The following is a 24,980-nucleotide window of genomic DNA, read 5'->3' on the forward strand; positions in this document are numbered from 1 at the left end:
AAATCAGAAAAGAATAAAAGATACCTGTGTATCCATTTCTATCTCTACCAAAATTATTTTCTTCTATTGTTGATTTCTATCAACATACATTTTAACTTCAATCTTTTATGTCCAATTCTATCAACATAGATTAACTAATCTTGGTTTAGTCTTGCTTTTTTATCTTTTTCTAGTTTTAAGAATTAAAAAATTCAATGAATTCTGCACATAAAAGCTGCATTTAGATAAAAAAAACAAGTTCTCATAGGTACGTGACAAATGTAAAAGAAAAACTTGCCTTCCACATGTATCCAGGTCATAAACTGACGCTTCATTGCCATTGTAAAACTTTTTGGTGTGTTTACAATTATTTTATCGATGTCGATAGACATTTTCTATAACAATATGTAATATGTAACAGAAAAGTATACGGTATAAAAAATTGCCACGAAGAAATCGTCGATTTAATCAGCGATGTAATGTTTCGTATTGACTTCTTTTTGTTATCCATCCTTTAGATAGAAAGGAACCAAACAGTATCTCTATCAGAACTCTTCTTTTTCCTAGGAATTCTGAGACAGTTCTAGTTATCAAAGAATATAAATTCTTTTTGCTATCACAGAACATAAATTCTTTTTTGCTTATACTTTACCTGACACTAATTTGCACGAACGACCCGCCTTATCAGAACTATCCATCACAAAAGAAAGAGTAGAGATTTATTTCCCCCGACAGTCGTGTCCGGCTTGTTCATCCAAAATGGAAAACTACCAAAAGAAACTCAACGTTGTGTAATAACTAATAGAAATAAAAATAAAACAACATTCAATATAAAAGAACAATAAGGATAATAAAACAAAGATAAACAAAAAGACGTCTGCATATATTCCACTTGTATTTAAAGAAGGCAACGATTATCGCGTCGTGAAAATTCAATCTACTCTCTTGACCAAGTTTGCTGTGATACAAAATGGTATATAATGATGAGATATCATCATATCACCAGGTGTTCTTGTATGAAAGTCTATAAAGCGCCGCTTGTATTATACCATAAATGAATTTTTAGGGGTATATCACAGCCACTCATGGCAGTCGTGCAATTAGAGCAATTCTCGTTGCCATATGATCTCAATAAAATGTTTAACATATATGTGACTTTTGTCACTTATATGCAAATTAATATGTGCAAATAGGTTTGTAAAAAAAAAACACGTGATAAGAATAATACAATCATACTGTGTAGTATTAGACTGTTGGAAAAGATTTATTAATCAGCATCTTCAAGAATACTTCATTTGGGATCATAAATTGATGATAGCAACGTAGTTTTTACGAGATTAATTCCTGTTGTTAGTAAACTAGATATTATAGCAATATAATATATTATAATTAATACCTAATATTTGTCAATTAAATAATAATTGACTCACTACGTTATTTTATACAATATAAACTTTATTTCACCACACGTGTACAAATTTTTATATAATTGAATTTTATATAAAAAATTAATATTTCATAAAACGGTAACAATAACTATATAATGTATTTTGGTATAACATTTATAAAAGTAATATTATAAGAAAATATTATAAAAAAAAAATATTATTTATATACGCACAAACTAATAATGTTGAAAAATAGATTGGCAAAAATTGACATACAAAAAGTTTGATAGAAGACACGTAGATATATCATATTTTCACATTTGCTCATTTTGATTTCTTAAAATGGAATATTAAATGGATAATAAGGACTGGCTTTCGACCTGAAAATAAAAAATAAAAAGAAATATTAATATATCATAACTTAATAAAAGTTGTATTTAGTCTATATCTTATGTAATAATATATAAAATGTTTTAAAATAACAATGATAAACTATAGTGATAAATCCTTACCCTTCCACTGGACAAATTCTTCCGTTACAATCAAAGCCGTCAATATAAGCAATATCTTCGGGCGAAAGTTTAAAATCAAATACGTCCATATTCTGAGCAATTCGTGACTTGGTAACTGACTTAGGAATCACTATATGGCCACGATCCACCTGTAAATAATTATTAAATTAACACCTAAGATCCAGCTCGACCGTTAAAGGCAATTTCTTATTGATTGTTATTTTTCACATGTACAGTCCTATAAGATTCAGTATTTAAATATAATTATTAAAGTTTTATGTTAATGTGTATTATTAATGATCATATTATAAATTAAACTTAATATACCTCCCAGGTCAAGAACAAATTGAGCTTATACTAGTTGTTAGAATATATATAAATTTATTATAATAATAATGCCGGTATATACGGACAGTTTCGACTTCACAGAGTCCTCAACAGCCGCAACCGAATTCTTAAAAATTAATTTAGTATATTGCGAAGAATATCACAAGTTGGCGTTATACTAAATTAATTTTTAAGAATTCGGTTGCGGCTGTTGAGGACTCTGTGAAGTCGAAACTGTCCGTATATACCGGCATTATTATTATAATAAATTTATATATATTCTAACAACTAGTATAAGCTCAATTTGTTCTTGACCTGGGAGATATATTAAGTTTATATTAAGTTTAATTTGGAAATTTATTTGAGCGGATATTAATTTAATTTAATCATATTATAAATTTTTCAAATATTATACACTTTTAATTATAACGTAAAAGTATTAAATTATATCCAGTATTTTTTATTGGATGAATTCAATAATTTATTGTAAAGTACACTTGAGACATTAATGTCATAACAACATACCTGATAACGAATAAGTATTTGTGCAGGAGTCTTGTTATATTTTTTTCCGAGATCAACTAATTTCTTGTCGTCTAACAATTTTGGATCATCAGGTTTAGCCCATGGTCTGTCTGGTGATCCAAGTGGACTGTAAGCTGTAAGAAGAATGCCTCTTTCCTTGCAAAAATCTGATAATTTTTTTTGCGTCAAGTATGGATGGCATTCGACCTAAAAAATAATACAAAAATAAAGTGTCCAGACTCCAGAGAAGTCAATGAAGATACTTGTTCTTTTATTTCTTTATATAATTTTTATTTCTTTTTTCTTCTATATATAAATATTCTCTATGTACCAAGTATAAATAAAAAAGAGTTGATAAAATAGCATGATTTTTCTCTTTGTATTGTCAAATTTCTGGCTTTCCTAAATAATATTCTATTTCGAAAAATAATTTCTATATTAACATAATTAAATTTAATAAAAATTAATTACTGTCAAAAAGTTTCTTTCAATATTACTATTCTTGATAATCTTGATTTACCTGATTTGTAACAGGTTTAACTGTTGCATTTTTGATCAATCTGGTGATCTGTTCGGAATTAAAATTACTGACACCGATATTTTTCGCCAGACCTTTGGCCAGCACGCTTTCCATAGCTTTCCAAGTATCAAGGTAATCTACGTCACTCAACTGGAGGACACCATTAGCATTTGTAGGGAAAAGATCTCCACCTTCTTTGAATCCATGTGGCCAATGAATTAAATACAGATCTACGTAATCAAGATCAAGATCAGCTAGCGTTTTTCTGATGGCTGGTTCAACTAATTCGGGTTTATGAAAGGTATTCCACAGCTTGCTGGTAATGAATAGATCTTCTCTCTTCACAACACCCTCAGCGATTTTTGCCTTGACAGCAGCACCAACTTCCTTCTCATTACCATAAACATGAGCTCCATCAATGTGTCTGTAGCCAATATCGATCGCATCTTTTACAGCATGTGTAACTTCTCCTGGTTTAGACTGAAACAAAATTAAATTTCAATATAAATCTCTGACCATTTTAAGTAGATTTACTTTTTCAAAAAGGTCTAAAATAGTTTAATTGCAAAAGTATATGTAAAGACAATGTAAATCTTGGAAATTATTTCTTAGATTTCACAATTTCATGATTGGAAATATTATTTTGACAATTTTGGAAACAATGGATACATTGTATAATGAAGATTTCTTAGTAGTTGACTTAAAATATACTGTAGAATCAATAGTCACATTGAATAGTTGATTACATAATATATGCACTTAAACTGATAAATATGTACATAATGTAATGGTTATAAAACAGTAAAATTTACAAAAATTTTTCTCCATAAAAAAAACTTTGAAAGAAAAGACTTTGTGTACTAAAGCGAAATTATAAAAAAAAAATGAGAAACAAGGAAAAATTAATAAAAGGATAAGATGTAATTAAAATAAAATACAATATGTATTACATATACAAAAATGTTAACTAGATTATTTTCTTTTGCTCCTTTGAATTTTTGTAATTTTAATTAAGTATCGCAGTTTTTACTTCTTAAAATACTTGTTATACCATATGAGACTGCTTTAAATAATTGCATAAGATTGCGTTTCTGTTATCTTAGCGAATTATGTGAATTTCATAGCCAGTCAGATTTAAAAACTAGTGGTAATGGTAGATTCTAGAATTTTAGGAAAAGATTATTGCCTTATAAGCTAAAAATATATTTTTAATTACATTTTCAAAAATATTATCAGTAATAAAGATGCAACACAAGCATTAACAATTCCATTTCATTGTATAATATCTTGCTTTATCATTTTATTTTGTGGAATTAGTGATAGATATCACTAATCCTACAAATTTATTGAATTTACATTATCAACTTATGAAATCTACAAATCAATAAAATAATTCTTATATATAGATTAGATATTGAGTCAATGTCTAATCAATTAGATCAAATAAAATTAGATTTTCTGTAAAAAAAAGTTATTATAATTTAATTGAGATTGCTGTTATGTTATGTAATATGGTTTAAAGTCTTCAAATTTTAATAACTTTTTATTTATAGAAAGTTTGATCTGGGTACCTATCATGGAACAAAGTCAGAACGGATTTCAATCTGAGCTGATTTAATTAAATAGATTAGATATTGACTCGATATCTAATCTATACAAAAATATTTTATCGATTTGTACATCTTTATTTCACAAATTTATGATATAAATTTATTTAATTTGTGGAATTTAGTAGAAATTAAATAATATATATAAAGCAAAATATATATTACGCAATAAAATGCAATATGTATCAAAACCTTGACTATAAGGCTATATTTTGTTCTTTACTGTAAATATTACAAATCTAGTTCATATTATGTATTCACAGTGAATAATACAACACAGCTTAGATTTTTAGTAGTTTTTTTTACAGAAAATCTAATCTCAGAATTTTTATGTCAAAATATATTTCTTCTTCATAAAAATCTTAACATGAATAAAGCATGTCTTGTAAGTTACAATAGCTTAACTACTAATAATAGTTATTCACAATCAGTCAAACAAGTTTGTTAAAAATTAATTTTGCTACAAATGTCGAAAAGGCATCTTTAACATAAATTCTGTTTATTTATTTAATATTAGCAAATTAGAGGCAGATACATAAATCTACTGAGAACAAATTGTTGACAAAAACTATACAAAATGTGTAGTTGACAATCTACAAAAATTGATCAACAAATTAATTAATACCTAATAATAAGATAACCGATTTCTGCTTGGTAATGGTTTATGTTCTAACATTACGTCAGCAAGCTTTGTCGGCTTAAATAAAAGCTTAATTGTGCGGATATTGATGGTAATTTGCTGAAATGTTTGATCGAATTTTCTACAAATTTGTAAGCAAATTACCAACATTTTGCCGACTGCGTGGATAATAAGCTAATTCAATAAAATCTAATTATATCTGACGTTATCTCGTTTGACGAAAACAAGGATTTAATTCAATAAATTTTGCTGATACAAGAATCATAATATATTTCGATAAGAAACAAATTCTCATTTACATTGCAAAAGTATAAAATATATGTGTACACTATTTTTGCAAAATATGATCCAATGACGAAATTGTCGGGACTAAATAACAAGTTGAGAAAACACGAGAGGAGAAACATTACCTTCCACGTTCCTAGGCCGAAGATCGGCACTTCGTTGCCGTTGTAAAATTTCACTTTTGGTGCAGTCAAAACCATTTTACGTTTACGTAAGCAGCAATACGGTTACAGAAAAATATGAATATCAACGGACGTTGCTACGTAGAAACCGTCAGAAAATTCAAACAAGGCTGATGACACACGACGCACTGCCGGCGGCTTCGCTTCGACCAGTTCCTTTTATAAATATCCCCACCTAAGAGGACCGGTCACCCACCGGATTCACGACGGCAAAATCGATTTTGCTACGCTACACAATGTACATCTGTGTTAGTGTGCGTCGGCGGTAAAGATTGGTGGAGAATTGGAGATTTGATCGCCAACGTATCGCTCGAAAAAATTTTTCATAATCTATACATATTATACTTAGCTCGTTGAATATTTATCATACAATTTTACATATTCTTTCATTACTTATTTTTATAGCTTTTTTTGATCCGAATTAATTATGTACCAGATTAATTATTTATACGTATATGCAATTTATCATACATTTGTTTGAAAAAGAATAACAGTAAAAATTTATTGACTCGCAAGATTATGACAAAGGAAAAACGAGAATATCATGATAAAGCAATATAGATTTCTAATAATTTTATTATTATTACGTATTTTCTGTAGCATATTGAAAAATGATCCAATCGGCGTCGAATTTGTAATTATTTTTACATTTTTAAATTAAATCCTTAATATTACATAACTGCCTCTTAGCCTTTCGATTGTTCTAATTTGTTTTGTTCGTACAGAACCTATTATTTATTATAGTTTTAAAAATGCTTACTTTGGTGGGGGTACGTGTTTCGTGATTTTTGCGTAATGACGATATTGCTGCTGATGCACGTTTGACACTCACACATATCAACGCAGTGATCAGTAATAATACTGATTCAAATGTCTGCGTAGTGGTGGTTGAATTTGCCGGCATCGTGGAAAGTTACAGTGACCGTTATAGAATATTTGGAGCAATGAATCGAGCCCTTGACGATTCCTTGCGGAAGAACAAAGTTTCATTTACAGTAATATAGCTTTTAATAAAATTGCTAAGCAAAGTTGATGAACCGGCAGTTATACGCGGTGAAGCTATCGCGAAATAAACGTCCTAATTGCTTTTAATTATACAATTATTTTAACGTGTATCTTGCTCTCTCCCGTTTTTATTTGATTAGATATTGAATATGCATGGATCTTGCAGTTTTTTAATAAATATTGAAAAATTTTATTTTAAAAAATTGATAAAGATATTTATTTAAGTGGTTTTCCTCATTAATTTAGGGGTCTGAAAATTAACTATTTTTTGGAAGTTAATAAGTTATACAATACACCGATTAGATGAAATTTTTTATTTGTTTTAATAGGAAATTTTATCTTATAGATTTCAGAGATAAAATAATACTTTTCTTTCACTCTCCCTCTCCTGGTCTTTTAAATTTTGCACGTCATGAATAACATAAAAATCGCTGTGAAGTTTTCTGTAGTAGCCAAAATTTGTTCATTTTGGTATCTGCTTAAACTTGTTCCAAAGATCGTAACACAATAGAGATTAAAAACTAATCTCTTGAAATCAGCATAATGTACAGTCGATTGTTAATCCTCCTCTGCTTGCTTGATTTCCTATGCAATATCTCAGAAAATGTTTATTATCTCAAAAATATTTTTTTTTTTCAAAACTGCTTTGGAAATTTATTCTATACATATATGTAGAATTTTACAAAATGCAATTTAAAAAATATATTGATTTATTTATCTTCCCAATGAGAAAGATCTTTCATAATTTTTTTACTTAGGTATTCCAAATTTTTTATTTTTTGGATTTACAAAATTGCCGATAAAGTCAAAATAAATAAAAAGAGAGAGAGCCGACAATATAAACCCGATAAAAATTTTCATAAAAGAAAAACATGTAATGTACGTATAATAAAACTACATATTAACTTCAAGGATATTGATTTACTTGATAATGACTGTGTACTGATCTTCTAGCATATCATAATTGTAAAAACAGTCAAAACATTCTTAGAATGTTTTAAAATATCTTCTGTTTATTTGTTGATAAAACTGAATTGGAAAATTTTCAAGTACATAAGCAATGTGTGTGTACGCAATTCTTAATATGCAAAATTATAGTCTGCAAAAATGATACGTCATTTTACAAACATAACGATTGGTATAATCGAAACAAGATTTTAAGACACTGGATTTTTCCGTCAGGAGCTCTGTAGCAATTCTATCTCGATTTATCAATTGCGGCACGTGAGATTTTTGAGCAAAGATTAAAACGTGTTTTATAATATTTCGGATATATCACGTGTCGTACGAAACGGACGAAAAATTGATTCGTGTGAGTGGTCTTGGCCCAGACCTTGAAATTTTTCGCAGCGTCCAATAATTGTAATTGGCTAGACCAAGGGTCGAGCGAGCTTCAAACACTGTCATGAGAATATGCGCTTTCGAGTGCGCTTTTAAAGGGGATACTAATATGATTATTTTCGACGTTACAACTCGTTTCCTGCTGCCTTTTAGACTCAATAAATCCATATTTACATTAAGAAACATCATGCTAAATCGTATGTTTAATTAATATATTTCTTAATTATTGTTTTATTTATCTATGAGTTATCAAAGAAAGAAAAAATAAGTATTATAACATTTGAAAATATTTAGAATTATATTTTAAGCGAGAAGTACAGCTTTAAATAAAAAAAATATTTTGAAATATGTATTGTACATATGTGCGTACACAGTCCTTTTCTAAAGTTTTTAATTTTTTCATATACATATATTGTAAATGTAAATTATATATATATATGTGCGTGCGTGTGTGTGTGTGTGTGTGTGTGTTTATATATATATATATATAAAATTTCATTTCTCTTTTTCTTTTCTTCTTCCTTTTTCGCTTTATACTGATTTAAAACGGAATGTTAAAAGGAAAGTATTTGAAATTCTTCGCACTGAAACACAGAAACAAAAAAATTGTTTAAAAAAATATACATGAATATACACATTATAATCTATTGTGTAATTCAAATCTTTATACAGTGTTTATTATTCTTCAAAGTTCATTTTAAATAATCTATAATTTGCGATATTTTTTTACTTATATAACATGTAGAATTATATGTAGAAATCTAGTCCTGAATTTTAATATGACTTACAGCTCATTTACAATTAAAATTTAATGTATATTAACCAAAGAACAATGTTATTTAAAAAAATGTTTAAAGATTTCAAAGTTGTAAAATATTCATATATGGAAGGAGATATGATAACAGGTAAATACTTTGCATATAGTAATACTTACGGGGCGAAAAATGCCACTCTCTCTCCAGTACCGAGTTTACGAATAGCATTCATTTCATCGGATGTTAACGTGAAATCAAAAAATTCAGTGTTTTCCTTAATTCGACTTTTAGTTACCGACTTAGGTATTGGCGCAGTTCCATGTTGATACTATAAAAATAAAATATGACTGTATAGTATATATCTGTTTTAATTACACGAAAGGAACAGTTCTGTCAGAAACAGTTTCTGTTGAATTTTTTTGTTACCACATATCGAAGTGCTATTTGCGCCGGCGTCTTATTGTATTTTTTTGCAAGTTGCAATATTACAGGATTATTTAATTTATTGTCGACGCCGGCTGAATTTCCAGGTTGTCCCAAAGGAGAATAAGCAGTTACCGTTATGTTATGTTTCTTGCAAAAATCTATTAATTTCTCCTGATTTACATTTATATTAACTTCAATCTATAAAAGAATTTTTTGAACATTGATAAGTCTCATAGCGTTAATATGATATAAATGACATTTATATAAAGATTTTTAATTTTTTTAAATGTTTTAAAAATATGCAAAAAGAAAAACATTTCTTAAAAAGATATTTATTAATTTGAAATGCAAACCTATTGGAAAAAATGCAATGATTATGAAATGATTTAGATAGTACTATATACCTGATTATTGACTGGGGCGATTTTAGCCGATTTAAGTAAACGAGTAATTTGCTCGGAGTTATAATTACTGATTCCGATGCTGCGAGTTAAGCCTTGATGAACACACTCTTCCATTCCTCTCCATGTTTCCAAGTAATCGATATTCGATTCGCAAACATTTCCAGCAGCATCTGTAGGCCATAAATCATCCCCTTCCTACAAGATATCTCTAAATAAATATTACGAATTGAAACATATCATAGACATTCATAATTATTTCTTCATGAACAAGAATTTACCATTATATTAGGCACTCTTAATATTAATGAGGAACGGCTATAAATGTCATTAATTTGGTATTCCACTTTTTAGAGTAACAGAATTATTGATGCATTTTCTAATTTCAGTTTTTACAACAAAATCTTAATTATTAGGTGATATTGTATAATTATACATATATATCTGAAAGCAACTCATCACCATGTAGTTCGAAATATGCTTAAGGTAAATGAACCAGTTAGTGGACAGTTAGTAGATATGATCCAATTCGTTGGACAAAGTGGTACAAAATTGTCAATATTAAGCTTTTAATGATATGTACAACTTCAAATAAATTTATTGTTTATAAAAATTTAATTACAAATTAATTTGAAATTGTACATACCATCAAAAGCTTTATATTTAAAATGTTTTGTCACTTTTTCCAACAATTGGTTCATGTCCATTAACTAGTACATTTACCTTATAATAAAAATTTACCTTATATAATAAAAAAAAAAAATAAAATCTCTTTTTATTTCATTCTGTTGATGTCAATGCTTACTTTAAAAGCAAATGGCCAATGAACTAAAAAGAGATCCACATAATCTAAACCAAGATTGGCCAATGATTGTTTGCAAGCTGGGACGACATGCTCTTCTTTATGGAAATTGTTCCACAACTGCAACGAAACAATTACAATTAACAAATTAGATAGAGAAAGCCGTAACGGTCGAAGCTGGATCGCAGTGTTAATTATTACAATTACAAAAATTACAATTAAATTTAGGAAATAAAATATTCAATTAACATTTTTATATTTATTGTGTCTTTTATAAAAAAAATTAATTATTTGGAATTTAACAGATGACAAAATAGATATTCGTATTTATATTATGCTTATGCATTAATCTCACCTTTGTGGTAATAAATAGGTCCTCTCTGGTCACGCTACCATCTTTAATTTTGTCGCGGATAGCTTCCCCGATCTCTTTCTCATTAACATAAAAGAAAGCTGTATCAATATGACGATATCCTAGATCTATCGCATCCTTAACAGCTCTTTTCACATCCCCCATCTGAGACTGTTTTTTCCCAAAAATAAAAAAGTACAAATTATGTACAGTAGGATTGCTATATCAAAGTAAAATTGATTATTTATTATTTTTAATCAATTTAAATTGTTATTTGTATACACTGTGACGATGATCTGATGAAGGTTGAAACTTGAAACAATATAAATCTAATTTTATATTGGGTAAAATCTCCCGAAAACGTCCCATGTCCTAAAAAAGAAAAAGGTATCCGGGGGGGAGGGGGAGGGGGGAGAGGATGGATGGCAACTCACACTTATATAAGTAGTTAATTAAGTAGTTTTGATAAAGAATATAAATTCCCAGTAAAAATATTAAATAAAAATCGATTTGTCGTTGTATTAATAAAATAAATAGGGATGAATGATCGTTAACAGAATACGATAAGAATAATTATTGCTTGATTTCCATTTTGACGTGGATGCTGCGATACGTTTGAAATTCAAATAAAACGCGCGTAAAATGGTACATTCCGATAATGATGTAATTTGTACGCATATGTTTAAGCGGCTACGTCTATCGCTTGTTATGAAACACACGTACCTTATAAGTTCCGAGGCCCAACATCGGCATTTTGTGTCCATTCGAAAATGTGATTGTCGGAATACCAGCCATTGTTATCGCCGACTAATATAGATAGGTGTATACAACAGGAAGCGTGTGTGCAAGGCCGTTGGAGGAAGCTGCAATAAAACAGTGCAACCGAGTCCTTGGCTGTTATGAAACACTTTGAATAGCTATATCGTCTAACACAACTCACAGTATCGATAGGCATGCAATACTGTGCGTTGCGGTGCGAGAATTATTACCTGGAAATAAAAGTACTAACAACGAATAAGCTCTACTATATATCTCTCGAATATTCGTCACTTCACTAGCACGACCAGTAAGATCGTCGACTCAAAATAGACTGTACGCACACATATAACATAAAACACCACGCCCACGATTGCCCACGACTGCACCTTGTGTAGCTACAAAAACACTACCTGAGTGCTTCAGAGTATCTTTTTATATCCTTCCTTAAGATTCGGAAGAAACAATAAAAGCAAAATGATAGATAATAACAGCCTGCCTGTAGGAGATAGGAGGGAGAAGAGAGAGAGAGAGAGAGAGAGAGAGGGAGAGAGGGAGCCTTCCTACAAGCGACTCGTAATCAATGATCAACTGAATTGCTGTCTCATCGTGTTATACATATACATATAATGTCATGTAGTGCGTCTCTTGTTGGAAGACACCCAGAGATATGAACCACGTTAACGAAAAAAATCGATAAAATACATATGCTTGTTTTAAGCATTATATCGAATAGATAGTCGTGAATATGGATGAGTTTTTTTAATTCATCGATTGATATAAGATGAATTAAAAAACTCGCCCTCTATTGCTCGAATTTAAAACTGAGGAATACATATCACATTTTTTTAATTAGATAATATTTATATAATTTAACAATTTCTTTAATTATTAATTATAAGATTAGTGTACAATACAATTTCCACGTACGACTTTACAAAATGTATCTCTGCAATAAATCTATCTACTTGTTCTAAAATCGGGATAATTATTACGAAAATGTATTTTCAGCTGTCTAGAAATCAGGAAATTCGTTTCGCACACGTTAATACAACATGAGAACTAACATTGTTAGTTGATTATTATGACATAATTTGCAGTTGTACCTATTTCTATTTTTAATCGATTGCAAGCGAAAAAGAAGAGTCACGTTCACAATCTCGCATAGTAAATGGAGATAACGATATTTATCTCTTATTCTTTAGATTTTCAACGAGTTTCGAGACACGTAATATTTAATTCTAGATTAGATAATGCTGCGATATTGAATAATATTTTATGATACTACCTCTGATATGCTACTCGCGATATAATAACTTGCGTTTATACCTCGGTTTATATAATAACAAAAAATTATCACAGTACATTTGTGAAATGTATGTTAATTCGTAAACAGATATCGTTTAAAAATGAATATCGAAATACAGTCGAAGCATATTCTCTAATTATGATTTATTAGGAGAGTTCTTTATTAATTTTTTTAACCACTCTCTATACTCTCAGGTACTCTAGCATAGCTCACGCAGAATAATTTTCACGTAATCATTGCTCGGATATGTTTATAATTTTCTGTATATTCATAAAGTAACACACCTGGAAGTAATGAAAAAATAGAAAGGATCCACTTTATAGTCTCGATTACTCGAGAATAAGGAGTAGTTAAGAATAAAAGTTAAGATTAAAATAAGTATTCAATTTTGCATGCAATATAGGATTTATTCTGCATAAGCTGATATTAAACAATCATTTATATTCGGGGATTAAATTGAAAATGATTAGATAGAAAAGTCTAAAGCGTCTCTTACAATTAGATATTCAATAATATTTTACAATTATTTTATACAATATTATATTGACACTCTTTTTAAACAATTTAAAACAACTGGAGTCTCCAGATGTGTGTGTGATCAAAAATATTGGTGTAATAATATTGATTGTCTAAGGCCCGATTGCACCCACGATTGTAATTTCGATTTTAAGCGAAACTTAAACTGTCTCTGTTTCTGCCTCTCTTTCAGCTTTAATACAAGATAGATAGAGTCTGAAGTCTCGCTTAAAATCAAGTAATATTGGTGTAACCGTGTCTAATGCCCGTATCATACTAGCGATTGGAGATTACGTCTGCGTTCGCGTTTGCGTCTTTTAACCAATTAAAAAGGAGCTGCTGGCCAATAGGTCTCGTCTGATTGGTTAATAAGAGCCATTTACGAAACGTTTGTCGTACGCTGTCAATTAAAATTCCAAACGGAAAGGATAATCCTTGTGCGTTTCATATCTGAAAAAATAGAAAATTTAGTTGTTAAAAATGTACTATAACATTCTTTAAAAAAATAATTAAGTATAATGTACTTTTTAAGCTGCACTATACGTCCATCACAATCGAATTTGTCGATCGTGACTATTTCTTCCGGAGTTAACTTAAAATCAAAGATGTCAATATTCTCTTCGATACGCTTCTTTGAACTAGATTTTGGGATTGGTATAGTACCAATGTCAATCTATTATAAAAAATTATTGCTGAATTATTCAATCTCTATATAAAGTGTCTTGAAATCAATGGGTATCCCTTTAATGTAAGTTTTCTCTGAACAATTTGAGAAGTTAATTTTTCTTTATCGAAAATCATTTATTACATATTCCAATTTTTGCATAGTGCATATTTTTAACTCCTACACTTCTAATTAAGATTTTCTTTAAGTAACGCTTTACTTGAAAATAATTGGAGAATGTTGTTTTGTATGCTATTTATTTGATTTTCTAAAATTTGCGAATTTAATTCCTTCTTTTTTAATTGTTTATAAATAAATGAGAAATAATTAATATCTCAATATTTCTCTCCATAAAGAAAAGATCGTCTCTAAGTCAGTCAAGATTATATAATTAAAGAGACACCCGGTAGAGTCGTATACAGTATTAATTAATAATAGCACGTCTTACCAAGTATCTTAGAATAACTTGTGCGGGAGTTTTGCCGTACTTAGCACCAATATTTACAATTTCAGGTGTATCAAGGACAACTTTGGGATCGCCAGGTTTAGTCCAAGGCCAATTAGGCGAACCAAACGGGCTATAAGCTGTGACAGCTATGTCACGACTCGCACAAAAGTCTCTCAATTTTCTCTGGTTCAAATTCGGATGGCATTCCACCTGATTTATTACCGGCTTTATTTGAGCAATCGATAATACGCGGTCAATCTGCTCAGCGTTGAAATTACTGAGGCCAATACTCCTCGTTAAACCCAATTTCACGCATTCCTCCATACCGCGCCACGTGTCAAGGAAATCCTCGTGTCCGAACATCGGATCGCCGTTTTCGTCAAGCGGCATTATACCGTCGGCATTTTCCTAAAATAATCGCGGCGTAAGCAGGAACGGTTATAATATGCTCGCGATTTTTATTTTTATCGTAATGCAAAACTCGTTTGCAATATAATTTTCGCATTGCGCGATATTTAAAGCTGATCTACAATATGCACTTTACTTTCTGTTTCTTGCTTTCTACTTTTTATCTTTTTTCTTCTTCGCTACAGTTTTATTGACAATCGTATTTCTTGTAACGTGTGTTTCTTGTCCCTTCTAAAATCAATATTTTTTATCTTGAACGAGAAAAAACATTGAAATAGGATAAAAGCAAAAGATAGGAGGTAAAAAGCATGAAATAGCAAAAGGCACAGTGTAGATTAGCCTTTATTTTCTTTTTTCGTGTTGTAGACGTATCAATAACGATGGTACGATACCACTGATTTTTATCTAATGACTGCAATCGCGTAACATCTTCTCAAAAAAGTCATTGACAAGCGTTAAAATGTTATGGATTTTTTACAATAAGTCGTTAATCACACTTATTATATCATATTATTGATAACTTAAAGTTATAAGTCACAAATCTTAGGAAAAACTAAAGAATAAATCGTACTAGATTGTTATATCACATTATTTAACCAATCAGAAGAGTGGTAAGTTCAAGGAAAATAATAATATACTGTGATTGGTCAGTCATGATGTAATCGAAGTTTTAAATTCTGTAAGAAATGAAATTTTTATATAATTTATCTTCATGCAATCACCGACTGCAATCATTACTGCGGACTTATCGCTGTTTTACAAGACACTATATACTGACTTATTGCTTACAATTCGTTCTTGACTTCTGATTTATTGTTATAGCTTACAGTAAAAAGTCCATTAAATTTACCGCATAAGACATGGGCCAGTGTATTAGGTAGAGATCCACGTAGCCGAGTCCAAAGTTTCCCGCAGATTTTAGGCAAGCCGGCACCACGTTTTCTCGTTTATGAAATGTGTTCCACAACTGAATAAGATGAATTTTATTTAGTTTTATATAACATCGGGATTCAGATAAGGGGATAACGCGAATGTACCTTAGTAGTAATGAAGAGATCTTCTCTCCTCACAATCCCTTTCGCGATCGTCTCACGTAGAGCTTTGCCAATTTCCTTTTCATTCTGATAAATGTAAGCGCAATCAAAATGCCGGTATCCAGCATCAATAGCATCGTGCACAGCTTGCTCGACAATCTTTGGATCATCCTAAAACAAAATTAAATTAATTATAATAATAATTAATATATGTGACGCTCAACTGAATAAAATTAATTAATATTATAAATACAAAGGAGCTAAGAGCAAAAGCTAGATTAAAATTGCTAATATTTAATAATATCTTTGTAATAAAATACAACATATACGTTTCGATCAAACAAGTCATTCTCAATGTTAGAGTAAAATAAATAATAAAACGATTACACACAATACAAAAAGTTTCCTAAAACTATATGCTACACTGTAAATTTTTGTATTAAAATGTAACAATTTTATTATTTAAATTAATGAAATCATAAAATTTCAGATGCTATGCGTTTAGAAATTTCTTTATCTTAGCAGATGAGACGGAAATATCTGAAACTGGACAAATGAAAATATTAATTCGTAAAAAATAAAACTGTAATGAATTCATCACAATTTCTTAATTTTTAGGTAATAGTTATCAATTACAAAAGTTTATCGCAAGTGCTGTTTAGATAATCAAGTTGTTTTTGTATACACAGTTTTATTACGAAGTGATTACGAACTTTGCGTTGACATTAAAAAAGATACCGGCTCTTTTTCATATTGGACATCAAATGATATCAGTGACCAATTTAAATGCTTGTTTCCCACCAATGTACTTATACTTGGTAAAATTCAAAAAGTGAAATATCAGTCAAAGTGAATAAAATGCAAGTGTAACAAAGACCAAAAATTGTACTTTGTTGCGTGATATTGCGCAGTGCAGTGTCATGTAGCTATACATAAAGCTGCTCTAAAAATTTGAACGAAAAATTCGTGATATTTCTCTCTTTTGAAGTGATTGCGATCACACTAAGTTAAAACCGCTCTGTGAGATTTAATATCCAATTCTATATAAATATTTAGAAAAAAAGAATAAATTGAATCGAGATTAAAATTAATTTTTCATTTGTAAAACCGGTCTTATAAAAATATAAGTTAACTTTAATCTCGGTTTAAATTTTCATCTTTTTCTGAATTACAAAATAATGAAAATAGGTTAAATCGAGATAAGAATTAATTTACATTGATAGAAACAAACGTAAGTTAAGTTTCTTTGAAAGAATCTGCCGTTTTATCTTGCTTTATACTTACACCTGCCTGCCAGGTACCAAGCCCGAGTACGGGAATCTTTACACCGTTGTTCAAAACTATAGTTTTCGCTGTCATAATTTGATAAACTAAACGTTTATCTTAACCGAGCAATAACATAAACTGTCCTGTATGGCAGTACACGATGTAGCGACCTACTGGTAGCCCACTTGTATGTATTTATACCAGCGTGGTTCACTATACTGACATACATAAAACATCCAATCTGGAAAAATGTTAAAATTACGTTATGTAATAATTCAAATTATGTAAATAAATATGTAATAACCTTATTATATATTGTCGAAAATTTTAAGCGTACATGTCTAATAATATATCTCACAAGAGTTATATTTATATATTGTGTTTGAAAAATCAATTTTGATTAAGCCAAAAAACGTCTTTTCATAATCTTTTCTTTTTCAAATGTTCTTGTTGAGATTTGGATTTTACAATAAATACGATAATGATAAAACTAATGATAAAAGTGCACATAAATGATAGATTTGGTAAAAAAAAAATATTTTATTATAAAAGATACATTTGCAATGATGTCAAAGTTTCTTACAATCTTAGATAACAATATGCAATATCGTATAAATATATAAGAACTCACATATCTCTGTCAGAAAATTATTTGTCACCTGATTGTGTCAATATACATATACATATAATTTTATAAAAATTATTCGTTGCGATTTTTCTACTTTTAATGTACATTAATTCAGAAAAATTATTCAAAATATCAAAATACATCGAGCATAAATCACGGGATACTCTTTGCGTTTATTATTGTACTATCTGCTTTTCCACCATAGCTGATTTTCTTTTAATGTTTTTATTTTGATTTCTCACTTTTTTCGAATCATCCGCTTTATCTTCAAGATCAACTCTAGTTCTCGAACGAACGCCAGGTCCCCAATTTACAGTGGGATTCTGTTGAAAACGAGACAAATGCTTTTGCCGAGAAATCGGATTGGCAAGAGGATGCATAGCGAGCGAGATGTCCGTCGTAGACGATGTATTAAGTATCCGCGCGGCGGGGCTATCCTCAGCCAATTTCTCCCGTTTTACTGAATGATCCTTCTCCCAAGCACGCACGATATCCCATATAACATCATTTGGCGCATTTGTCTTAATAGATATCTTACTCGCATGTGAGTACGACACTTTGTATCCCGCGTTTAATAATGCTGACCTAAACATTAACATTGGTGGAACGTGACACTTAACTATAGACATCAAGCGATCTAGATTATAATACAAAGGAATGTCCAGTTCCTCATGTATCACGGTCAGGACGCCCTCCATTCTTTTCAATGTACCCAACTCCATGCTGTTCAAGTTACACAATAATCGCGACACAAATTCATGATCATGTAAAGGACCTAGCCATATTGGACCTCCCATATGTTGCCTATGTTGACAATGTTTACACAATTGATCTATTACGGGTGCATTTGGCAATTTATAATTCTTGGAAGCCTTCCTCGTTAATAATGGTTGAAAATTCATACTCTCGCATCCGTTACATTGATAGAGCATTCCTATCTTATTGGAGTTCTCTTTGCACTTGTCATGACTTGTGAAAACCTTGACAAATACTCTTATATAAAAATCAACGCTTATAGACAATAATGGTACTATGTATCGTCCGTAACGGCCTGCATAAGACGCGATGCATTGCAGTAATATTCTCAATGCTATCTCATGACAAGATTTTGACTTTATGGATATTGCTCCATATTTGTAGTAACAAGTTTCCGGAACATTGCCAGCCAAAATGGCCATATCAGTAGCGGTAACCAGAAGTATGCCACCATCGGATACACACTGCACCGCACTATCCAGGTACATCGAGGGACAACCGTAGGGATCTAAATCTACCGCGTCGAATCGATTTTTTCTACGTTGATACATCAATAGCGTTGCGTCTTCATGATAAGGAGTTACCAAATTTTCAACTCCGTTATGTAAAACATTCTGCTTGATACTATCTACCGCTTTCGCAGAGATGTCATTTGCAACAATCTGCTGGACACCTTCTACTTCCTTGGCATATCTTATACTACGCAAGCCAGTTGCAGATAAAGCTTCCAATATAGTAATTCCTCTTTGATTTTCGGCATCATGCGATATACTTTTATTAGCATTCTTTAACTTGTTTTTCTGCAGCACTTCTTCGTTAAAATCCTTTGCAAATATCGTTAGTACTGCTATACTAAGGTCTCTATTGAATTCTTGAACGGGATTATAAAACACTCTTTCATTTGTTACCAATATTTGTGCCTTTCCCTCACTCACAGTAGGAACCTTTTCAAGTCTCGGCTTCTTTGTGCTTTGCTCGTTATCCATACTTGCATATGTAATACTAAAATGAAAATGTGTGTATGTTATATGTATGTACATTTTAAAAGATTATGTTAAAAAATAAATTGAATTTTGATTTTAAAAAAAGTAAAAGGAGTTACTGGTTTATCAAATTGTCCACGTATATTACAAGACTTGTTAAAAAATAGATGTATACTACCGTGTCTCCAGATAGGGGTTTTCTGAGATCACATAAATCAAAATATCACAGCAACAAAATTCTTGAAAACATAAATTACAAATACATTTGCTATTTACAGTTCTAAACAGTAGTTTTCGAGACAAAAGTTAAAAACTGGTCAGTTACGGATTATAACTCATTTAATTGCAATCTATAATTAGCCAGTTTGTAACCTCCACATATTTCAAAAATTACCGATATATAGGAACGACAAATAACAAATACTTTTGTAACTTATTTTTTTCGAGAACACTCATGCTCTTGTATTTTTACTTGGAATATCCCGTATAAAAATATCACGTAATAGTTAATTGTACCTCAATTTATTGTTATTTCATAAGGTCATATTAAAGCCTTGCTTGGGAGTACTCGGTGCTATATTTATACGATTTTTACTACAATTATTCAAATATGCATTTATATTTTGTAATAACGAAAGGAAAAACATATGTCTCTTCAGTGACAAAATATTAATCTATTTTCACGAAGTTTGTGATTGTACAAGCAACGCTTCTTCGACAAATAGGAGAAATTGTAAGCTAAACATGTGGATAGTAAACGTTATCAAATGTCGGTAAAAAGTCATGCCAACATATATATATTTTGGTCGAATTCTTTCATTAAAGATTTATAGTAAATTCGATTGGATGCATTCAGTATGAACTACACATTAAAATCGTCGTACATAACTTGATGTAAAAAAACATTTAATATATATATAAAAATCGTATCTTCACACAAATTAAATCAGTGTAGAATGGTATTAGTTCGCACTAGTGCGTCCAACATTATATTTTGCGATTATAATATATTATATCAAGCAAAGTAAATTGAAAAAATACACGCAAATAAAAAATTGCTTTAACATTTATTTATGTGATATTCATACACAAACAATCACTTACTTCTACTTGAATTCTTATATCTACAGTTCAAAACAGTACTGTGTCTGCTGCTATTCAGCTAAACTAGAATAAATACATTGTAGCCTATCTTCTGAGAATATTATGGAACTATATCAGTCACTGAGAAAATGCGACAGTTTCCGTCTGTCTCTTTAGGTACCATGGATCTTCTCTGAATTCTAATGAACAACAAAAATTAACAACTATTAGATGAAGAAATCCAATACAGAACCACTTTAAAGTTTTTTCATTTGTGAAAGATTTCCTAATTTTCAGTATCGCCAAAGTAGATTAACTACTCTAATCTACTTTCGGAAACCTCTCCAAATAGTTCCATAATAGCTTCTCTGATCAAATCAAAAAATATGTTCGCACGCACACACCATTCTCAAAAATTTAACCTTGATGCCACAAACGAAATATTATTGAATAAAAAACGGAATATATAAAAGTCTCTTTAACATATGTGTGAACGTATTTGCTGGGGTATAAATAAAAAATTAATATAATATTCAGAGAAATAATATTCCATCTACAACATTTAAAAAATCTCAACAAGTCTCTTTTCTCGCGAAATCAAGAAGAACACAATACAATAAAATATATACTTTATTAAATACTTTTAAAATCATATCAAGTTTTTCTCGAAAACTAACTCGTAGAACTTCAAATTCCTCTAACTTTGAACGAATTATGGATGATTGAATATATTTCGATACAGCAGAATATTTTATCTAATAAATTTATGGATGTAACAAGTGTCTATGGAACACGATCCATTTAGTGTTACAAATGAATGCTTCGAAATATTTGATTCTTCTTCTTCTTTAGTCTGTTTTCATCTACTCCTGGACATAAATCTCTTCTATTTTTCTCCATATTTCTGAGTTCGTTTTTCGGACTCTTTAAGAATTCTTTCCGCCTCATTATGCGGATATTATAGCTTGCTATTAGGACATTCTTGTTTGTTCGGCTTTTCTTCGAGTGTATCGAAACTTTGCCTTCTCCAGAATCCTTGAGGCAGACTGACGTACCAGTGCGAGATTCTGAGCTTTCCGCTTTACTCGTCTGGAGTAATTTTGTTTTTAAATTTCGACATTTTTATGTTGATTTGGAAGACTTTGGCATTGAAATGCCACGCTTGCCATTGCATGTTGGCGAGTTTTGTTTTTGTTTTACCGCTAGAAGTCAGTACAAATTACGAAATTTTTCGTAAATATAAGATACGGGATTTGGATTCGCGGCCTGTCGATTACAAGTCCATTGCTCTCATATGGACAACCCATACGGCAACCGATTAATTAATCGGAAGAAAAAATTTTACTAAGTAATTGATCAATGAAAAAAGGCTTCAAAGCATTTGTAGCATTAAATGGATTATAGATTAAAATTAAAATAAGATAAATATTTTTTATTACTGGAATTATATTCTTTCATAAATTCTATTAATTAATAAGAGTACCACTTTGTAATGCTTGCGAGTATTATTTCATCCTTGTTGTCAAATGTTAAATGAAACGCGCACACGCGTACCCTAAAAATCTTCCATTTAAAAATAAATGTAAATTGTTATTTCAGTTATAAAATAATTTCATTCAACTTACGATAATATCATAATAAATTTTTAATATAAACTAATGAATATGGATATTAACTTGTGACAAATTCTGATAATCGTTTGAAATGGAAATGTTGGAAATTATTAATTGATGATCTTTGTCAGAGAACGTTTTGTGTTTATACAATGATAAATATTCATTATCAAGAAAAATATCAAATATTTTTCGCGACAAGAAGTAATTGTAAAACATTTCTTGTGTTTATGATATCATAATACGATTTTAAGTGTCGAATTTCAAGTGTCATTTGTTGGCAATCTAAAAATTAATTCTACTGATATTTACATTGAAAATAAATTCACTGAGTGGCAAATTGTTATTTCTGTAAAAAAAAAGACACTGAATTTTTATACATCAGCAAATACTTTTTCTACATTATTAAGGAAAATATCAACATTTTGTATCAGAGTTCAAATTAATCCGATTATCATGAAAAAACAGATACTCGCACTTTTCACGCTACGTCCTTTTCAGGCGCCGGTTTCTTGCAAAGAGAAGCAGTCTCCTCTTCGTCTTCAGCTTTGCGCTTTTTCCTTACCAGATGCGATATATCGCTGGCAGGTTTCAACTTACTATTACTACTACCACTTCCAGAAGCCTCATTCGCTTCACCATCACTAGAACATCCATTCAGTTTCTCTTCCTTAATCTCTTTGAGCAAATTGGCTTCTTTTTTTAGATCATTGATATCTGCGATTTTTTCTTGGATTTCCGGAAGGAGTTCCTGCAGTTCCTTTATCTCTCCTTCGACGGTATAGAATGGATCGTCAGATTGAGGTGGATCATCTTGCAAAGTCTTCAAGTGCACAATCTTTGCCTCCAACAGCGCAGACGCTTGATTAAATTGTTCAATGCTGATGTCAAAGTTGTTCGCCATCGCATGCGCCAACCCGAGCTGATAATGGATCTCGGCGATCGCACGATGATCGCGTGGAGTCATTTTCTCCAGAAGATTCAAACAAGCCTTGAAATCAATCAGCGCGCTTTCATGGTTGCTACTCTCCATTGCAACCTCGCCCAGAAGACGGTAAGCCTCAGCCAAAAATTTCCAGCCCGGAGGTCCGCGTTTTACTAACACCAGTTTCGCTAGTTCTAAGACTTCCCAAGCAATCTAGAAACAGAAATTAGATATTAGAATCATTCATAATTTCATTCAATAGCAATGGATTACGTTAAATTAACAATTAAACTTGGATAATTCGACAACAAGTAAAAATATTTGATACAACAAAATTCAATGAGTCTTCTAATACATAATTAGTCTAGATAAATCACCTGTAGATTGTTAATTTCGTCCTCGTCATTTTCCTTTTCAACATCCTCTTCTTCCGCCTCTTCATCTCCGTCTTCTTTTTTTCTGTTCATGCCACTACCAGAAGCTTCACCATTATGCATATCAAAATCTCGACTACAACCAGGAATTTCTTCTCTCTGTTTGTTCTGTTCTTCAATCTTACTATCCACCGTTTTATCAGACTCTTCTATCTTATCATCCTTTTCGAGTCCTTCAGATCCTTCAACTTTTGTACCTTTTGAGTCCTTCAGTTCTTCAGCCTCTTTTTCTTCATCCTTTGTCTCTTGCTTATCATCCTCTTTGCCATTTGATGTGCAAGAACTACTTTCTGTATGATTACCTTCGGTTATGGTCCCTTCTTCATTTTCTTCCTCCTCATCTTCACCTTGCTCATCCTGACTAACTTCCTCAGATCCGGGCACACCACCACCTAATACTCCCGCCTCTTCACGAGCCAGACCCAAAAGAGCTCGACCGTAAAGTAGGTAGAGTTCACCCATCTCGTCACCGGTCTCTCCATGCTCCTGAGCAAGAAGCTCGCACGCACGAGCCAAGACGGCTACTGCAAGATGATAATCGCGTACCAGGAGGTGGCGTTTACCCTGAGAAATTGCCGTCGCAGCATCCTTGATCGGCACTTCCTCCGACACGTCGGCCATCTAAGAAATAAGAACAAGAGAATACTCATATATATTTGCATATATATTTTGAAAACAGCAACAAAAGCAAGCAAATCTTAGCAATATACATAGATTATATTTGTAAAATCAAACAAATAAAACGAGCCAAGTGACGATAAAGAACGTTTCGCATGGATTAAGAAATATTAAGTAATCAGCAAATTTTTATTAAGCTATGATCTTTTCACAACATCAGGAAGCAAAAACTGAATGAAACGAATTTTCCTACCTCCTAATATTGTGTTAGTTTCAAATGATATGTATACATATGTGCAGTATTAGGCTTCACGTCAGATTACACGTAAATATTTTTAGACCCCTCACCCAGATAAGAGAGTATTAACAAATAAATATGTATGTGTGTGTATATACACACATTTATTTGTTAATACTCTCTTATCTGGGTGAGGGGTCTAAAAATATTTATATATCAATAGATATGTGTATATATATATATATATATATATC

The 24,980-nt window shown here is 30.8% G+C and overlaps 5 protein-coding genes across 6 annotated transcripts in view; all 5 read right to left on the bottom strand.

Annotated features, from left to right (window-relative positions):
- Positions 1 to 1,602: 1,602 nt before the first annotated feature.
- LOC108773457 (aldose reductase) lies at positions 1,603 to 6,109 on the bottom strand. The gene is made up of 5 exons (XM_018539272.1): positions 5,909 to 6,109; positions 3,252 to 3,731; positions 2,732 to 2,938; positions 1,880 to 2,028; positions 1,603 to 1,747 (listed from the first exon to the last, which is right to left on the bottom strand). Exons 1-5 carry the CDS (start codon positions 5,981 to 5,983, stop codon positions 1,705 to 1,707), a joined length of 954 nt encoding a protein of 317 aa, XP_018394774.1. The 5' UTR covers positions 5,984 to 6,109; the 3' UTR covers positions 1,603 to 1,704.
- Positions 6,110 to 8,829: 2,720 nt separating this feature from the next.
- Positions 8,830 to 12,482, bottom strand: LOC108773456 (1,5-anhydro-D-fructose reductase). 2 transcript variants are annotated; one of them, XM_018539271.1, is made up of 8 exons: positions 12,057 to 12,482; positions 11,771 to 11,910; positions 11,051 to 11,218; positions 10,699 to 10,815; positions 9,897 to 10,091; positions 9,493 to 9,690; positions 9,246 to 9,394; positions 8,830 to 8,895 (listed from the first exon to the last, which is right to left on the bottom strand). In XM_018539271.1, exons 2-8 carry the CDS (start codon positions 11,840 to 11,842, stop codon positions 8,853 to 8,855), a joined length of 942 nt encoding a protein of 313 aa, XP_018394773.1. In that variant the 5' UTR covers positions 11,843 to 11,910; positions 12,057 to 12,482; the 3' UTR covers positions 8,830 to 8,852. The 2 variants fall into 2 exon arrangements, with proteins under 2 accessions (XP_018394773.1, XP_018394772.1); XM_018539270.1 differs by having other exon boundaries at positions 12,037 to 12,482.
- A 1,185-nt stretch (positions 12,483 to 13,667) lies between these two features.
- Positions 13,668 to 18,106, bottom strand: LOC108773491 (aldose reductase). Its single transcript, XM_018539322.1, has 7 exons — positions 18,080 to 18,106; positions 17,467 to 17,689; positions 16,186 to 16,353; positions 15,999 to 16,115; positions 14,741 to 15,148; positions 14,153 to 14,301; positions 13,668 to 14,078 (listed from the first exon to the last, which is right to left on the bottom strand). The coding sequence occupies exons 2-7, from the start codon at positions 17,539 to 17,541 to the stop codon at positions 14,036 to 14,038; spliced, it is 960 nt and encodes a 319-aa protein (XP_018394824.1). The 5' UTR covers positions 17,542 to 17,689; positions 18,080 to 18,106; the 3' UTR covers positions 13,668 to 14,035.
- Positions 18,107 to 18,162: 56 nt separating this feature from the next.
- Positions 18,163 to 20,477, bottom strand: LOC108773489 (tRNA methyltransferase 1). Its single transcript, XM_018539320.1, has 2 exons — positions 20,332 to 20,477; positions 18,163 to 19,834 (listed from the first exon to the last, which is right to left on the bottom strand). Exon 2 carries the CDS (start codon positions 19,816 to 19,818, stop codon positions 18,253 to 18,255), a length of 1,566 nt encoding a protein of 521 aa, XP_018394822.1. The 5' UTR covers positions 19,819 to 19,834; positions 20,332 to 20,477; the 3' UTR covers positions 18,163 to 18,252.
- A 2,444-nt stretch (positions 20,478 to 22,921) lies between these two features.
- The window catches only part of Nasp (Nuclear autoantigenic sperm protein), a 9,208-nt gene continuing 7,149 nt past the window's right edge, over positions 22,922 to 24,980 (bottom strand). Inside the window, exons 2-3 of the mRNA XM_018539321.1 lie at positions 23,814 to 24,491; positions 22,922 to 23,649 (exon numbers count right to left, since the gene is read on the bottom strand). Coding sequence (XP_018394823.1) covers positions 22,993 to 23,649; positions 23,814 to 24,491 — 1,335 coding nt within the window. The 3' untranslated portion in view covers positions 22,922 to 22,992. The remainder of the gene's footprint in view (positions 23,650 to 23,813; positions 24,492 to 24,980) is intronic.

Source organism: Cyphomyrmex costatus, unplaced genomic scaffold (genome assembly GCF_001594065.2).
Source record: "Cyphomyrmex costatus isolate MS0001 unplaced genomic scaffold, Ccosl1.0 scaffold21, whole genome shotgun sequence".
NCBI lineage: Eukaryota > Metazoa > Arthropoda > Insecta > Hymenoptera > Formicidae > Cyphomyrmex > Cyphomyrmex costatus.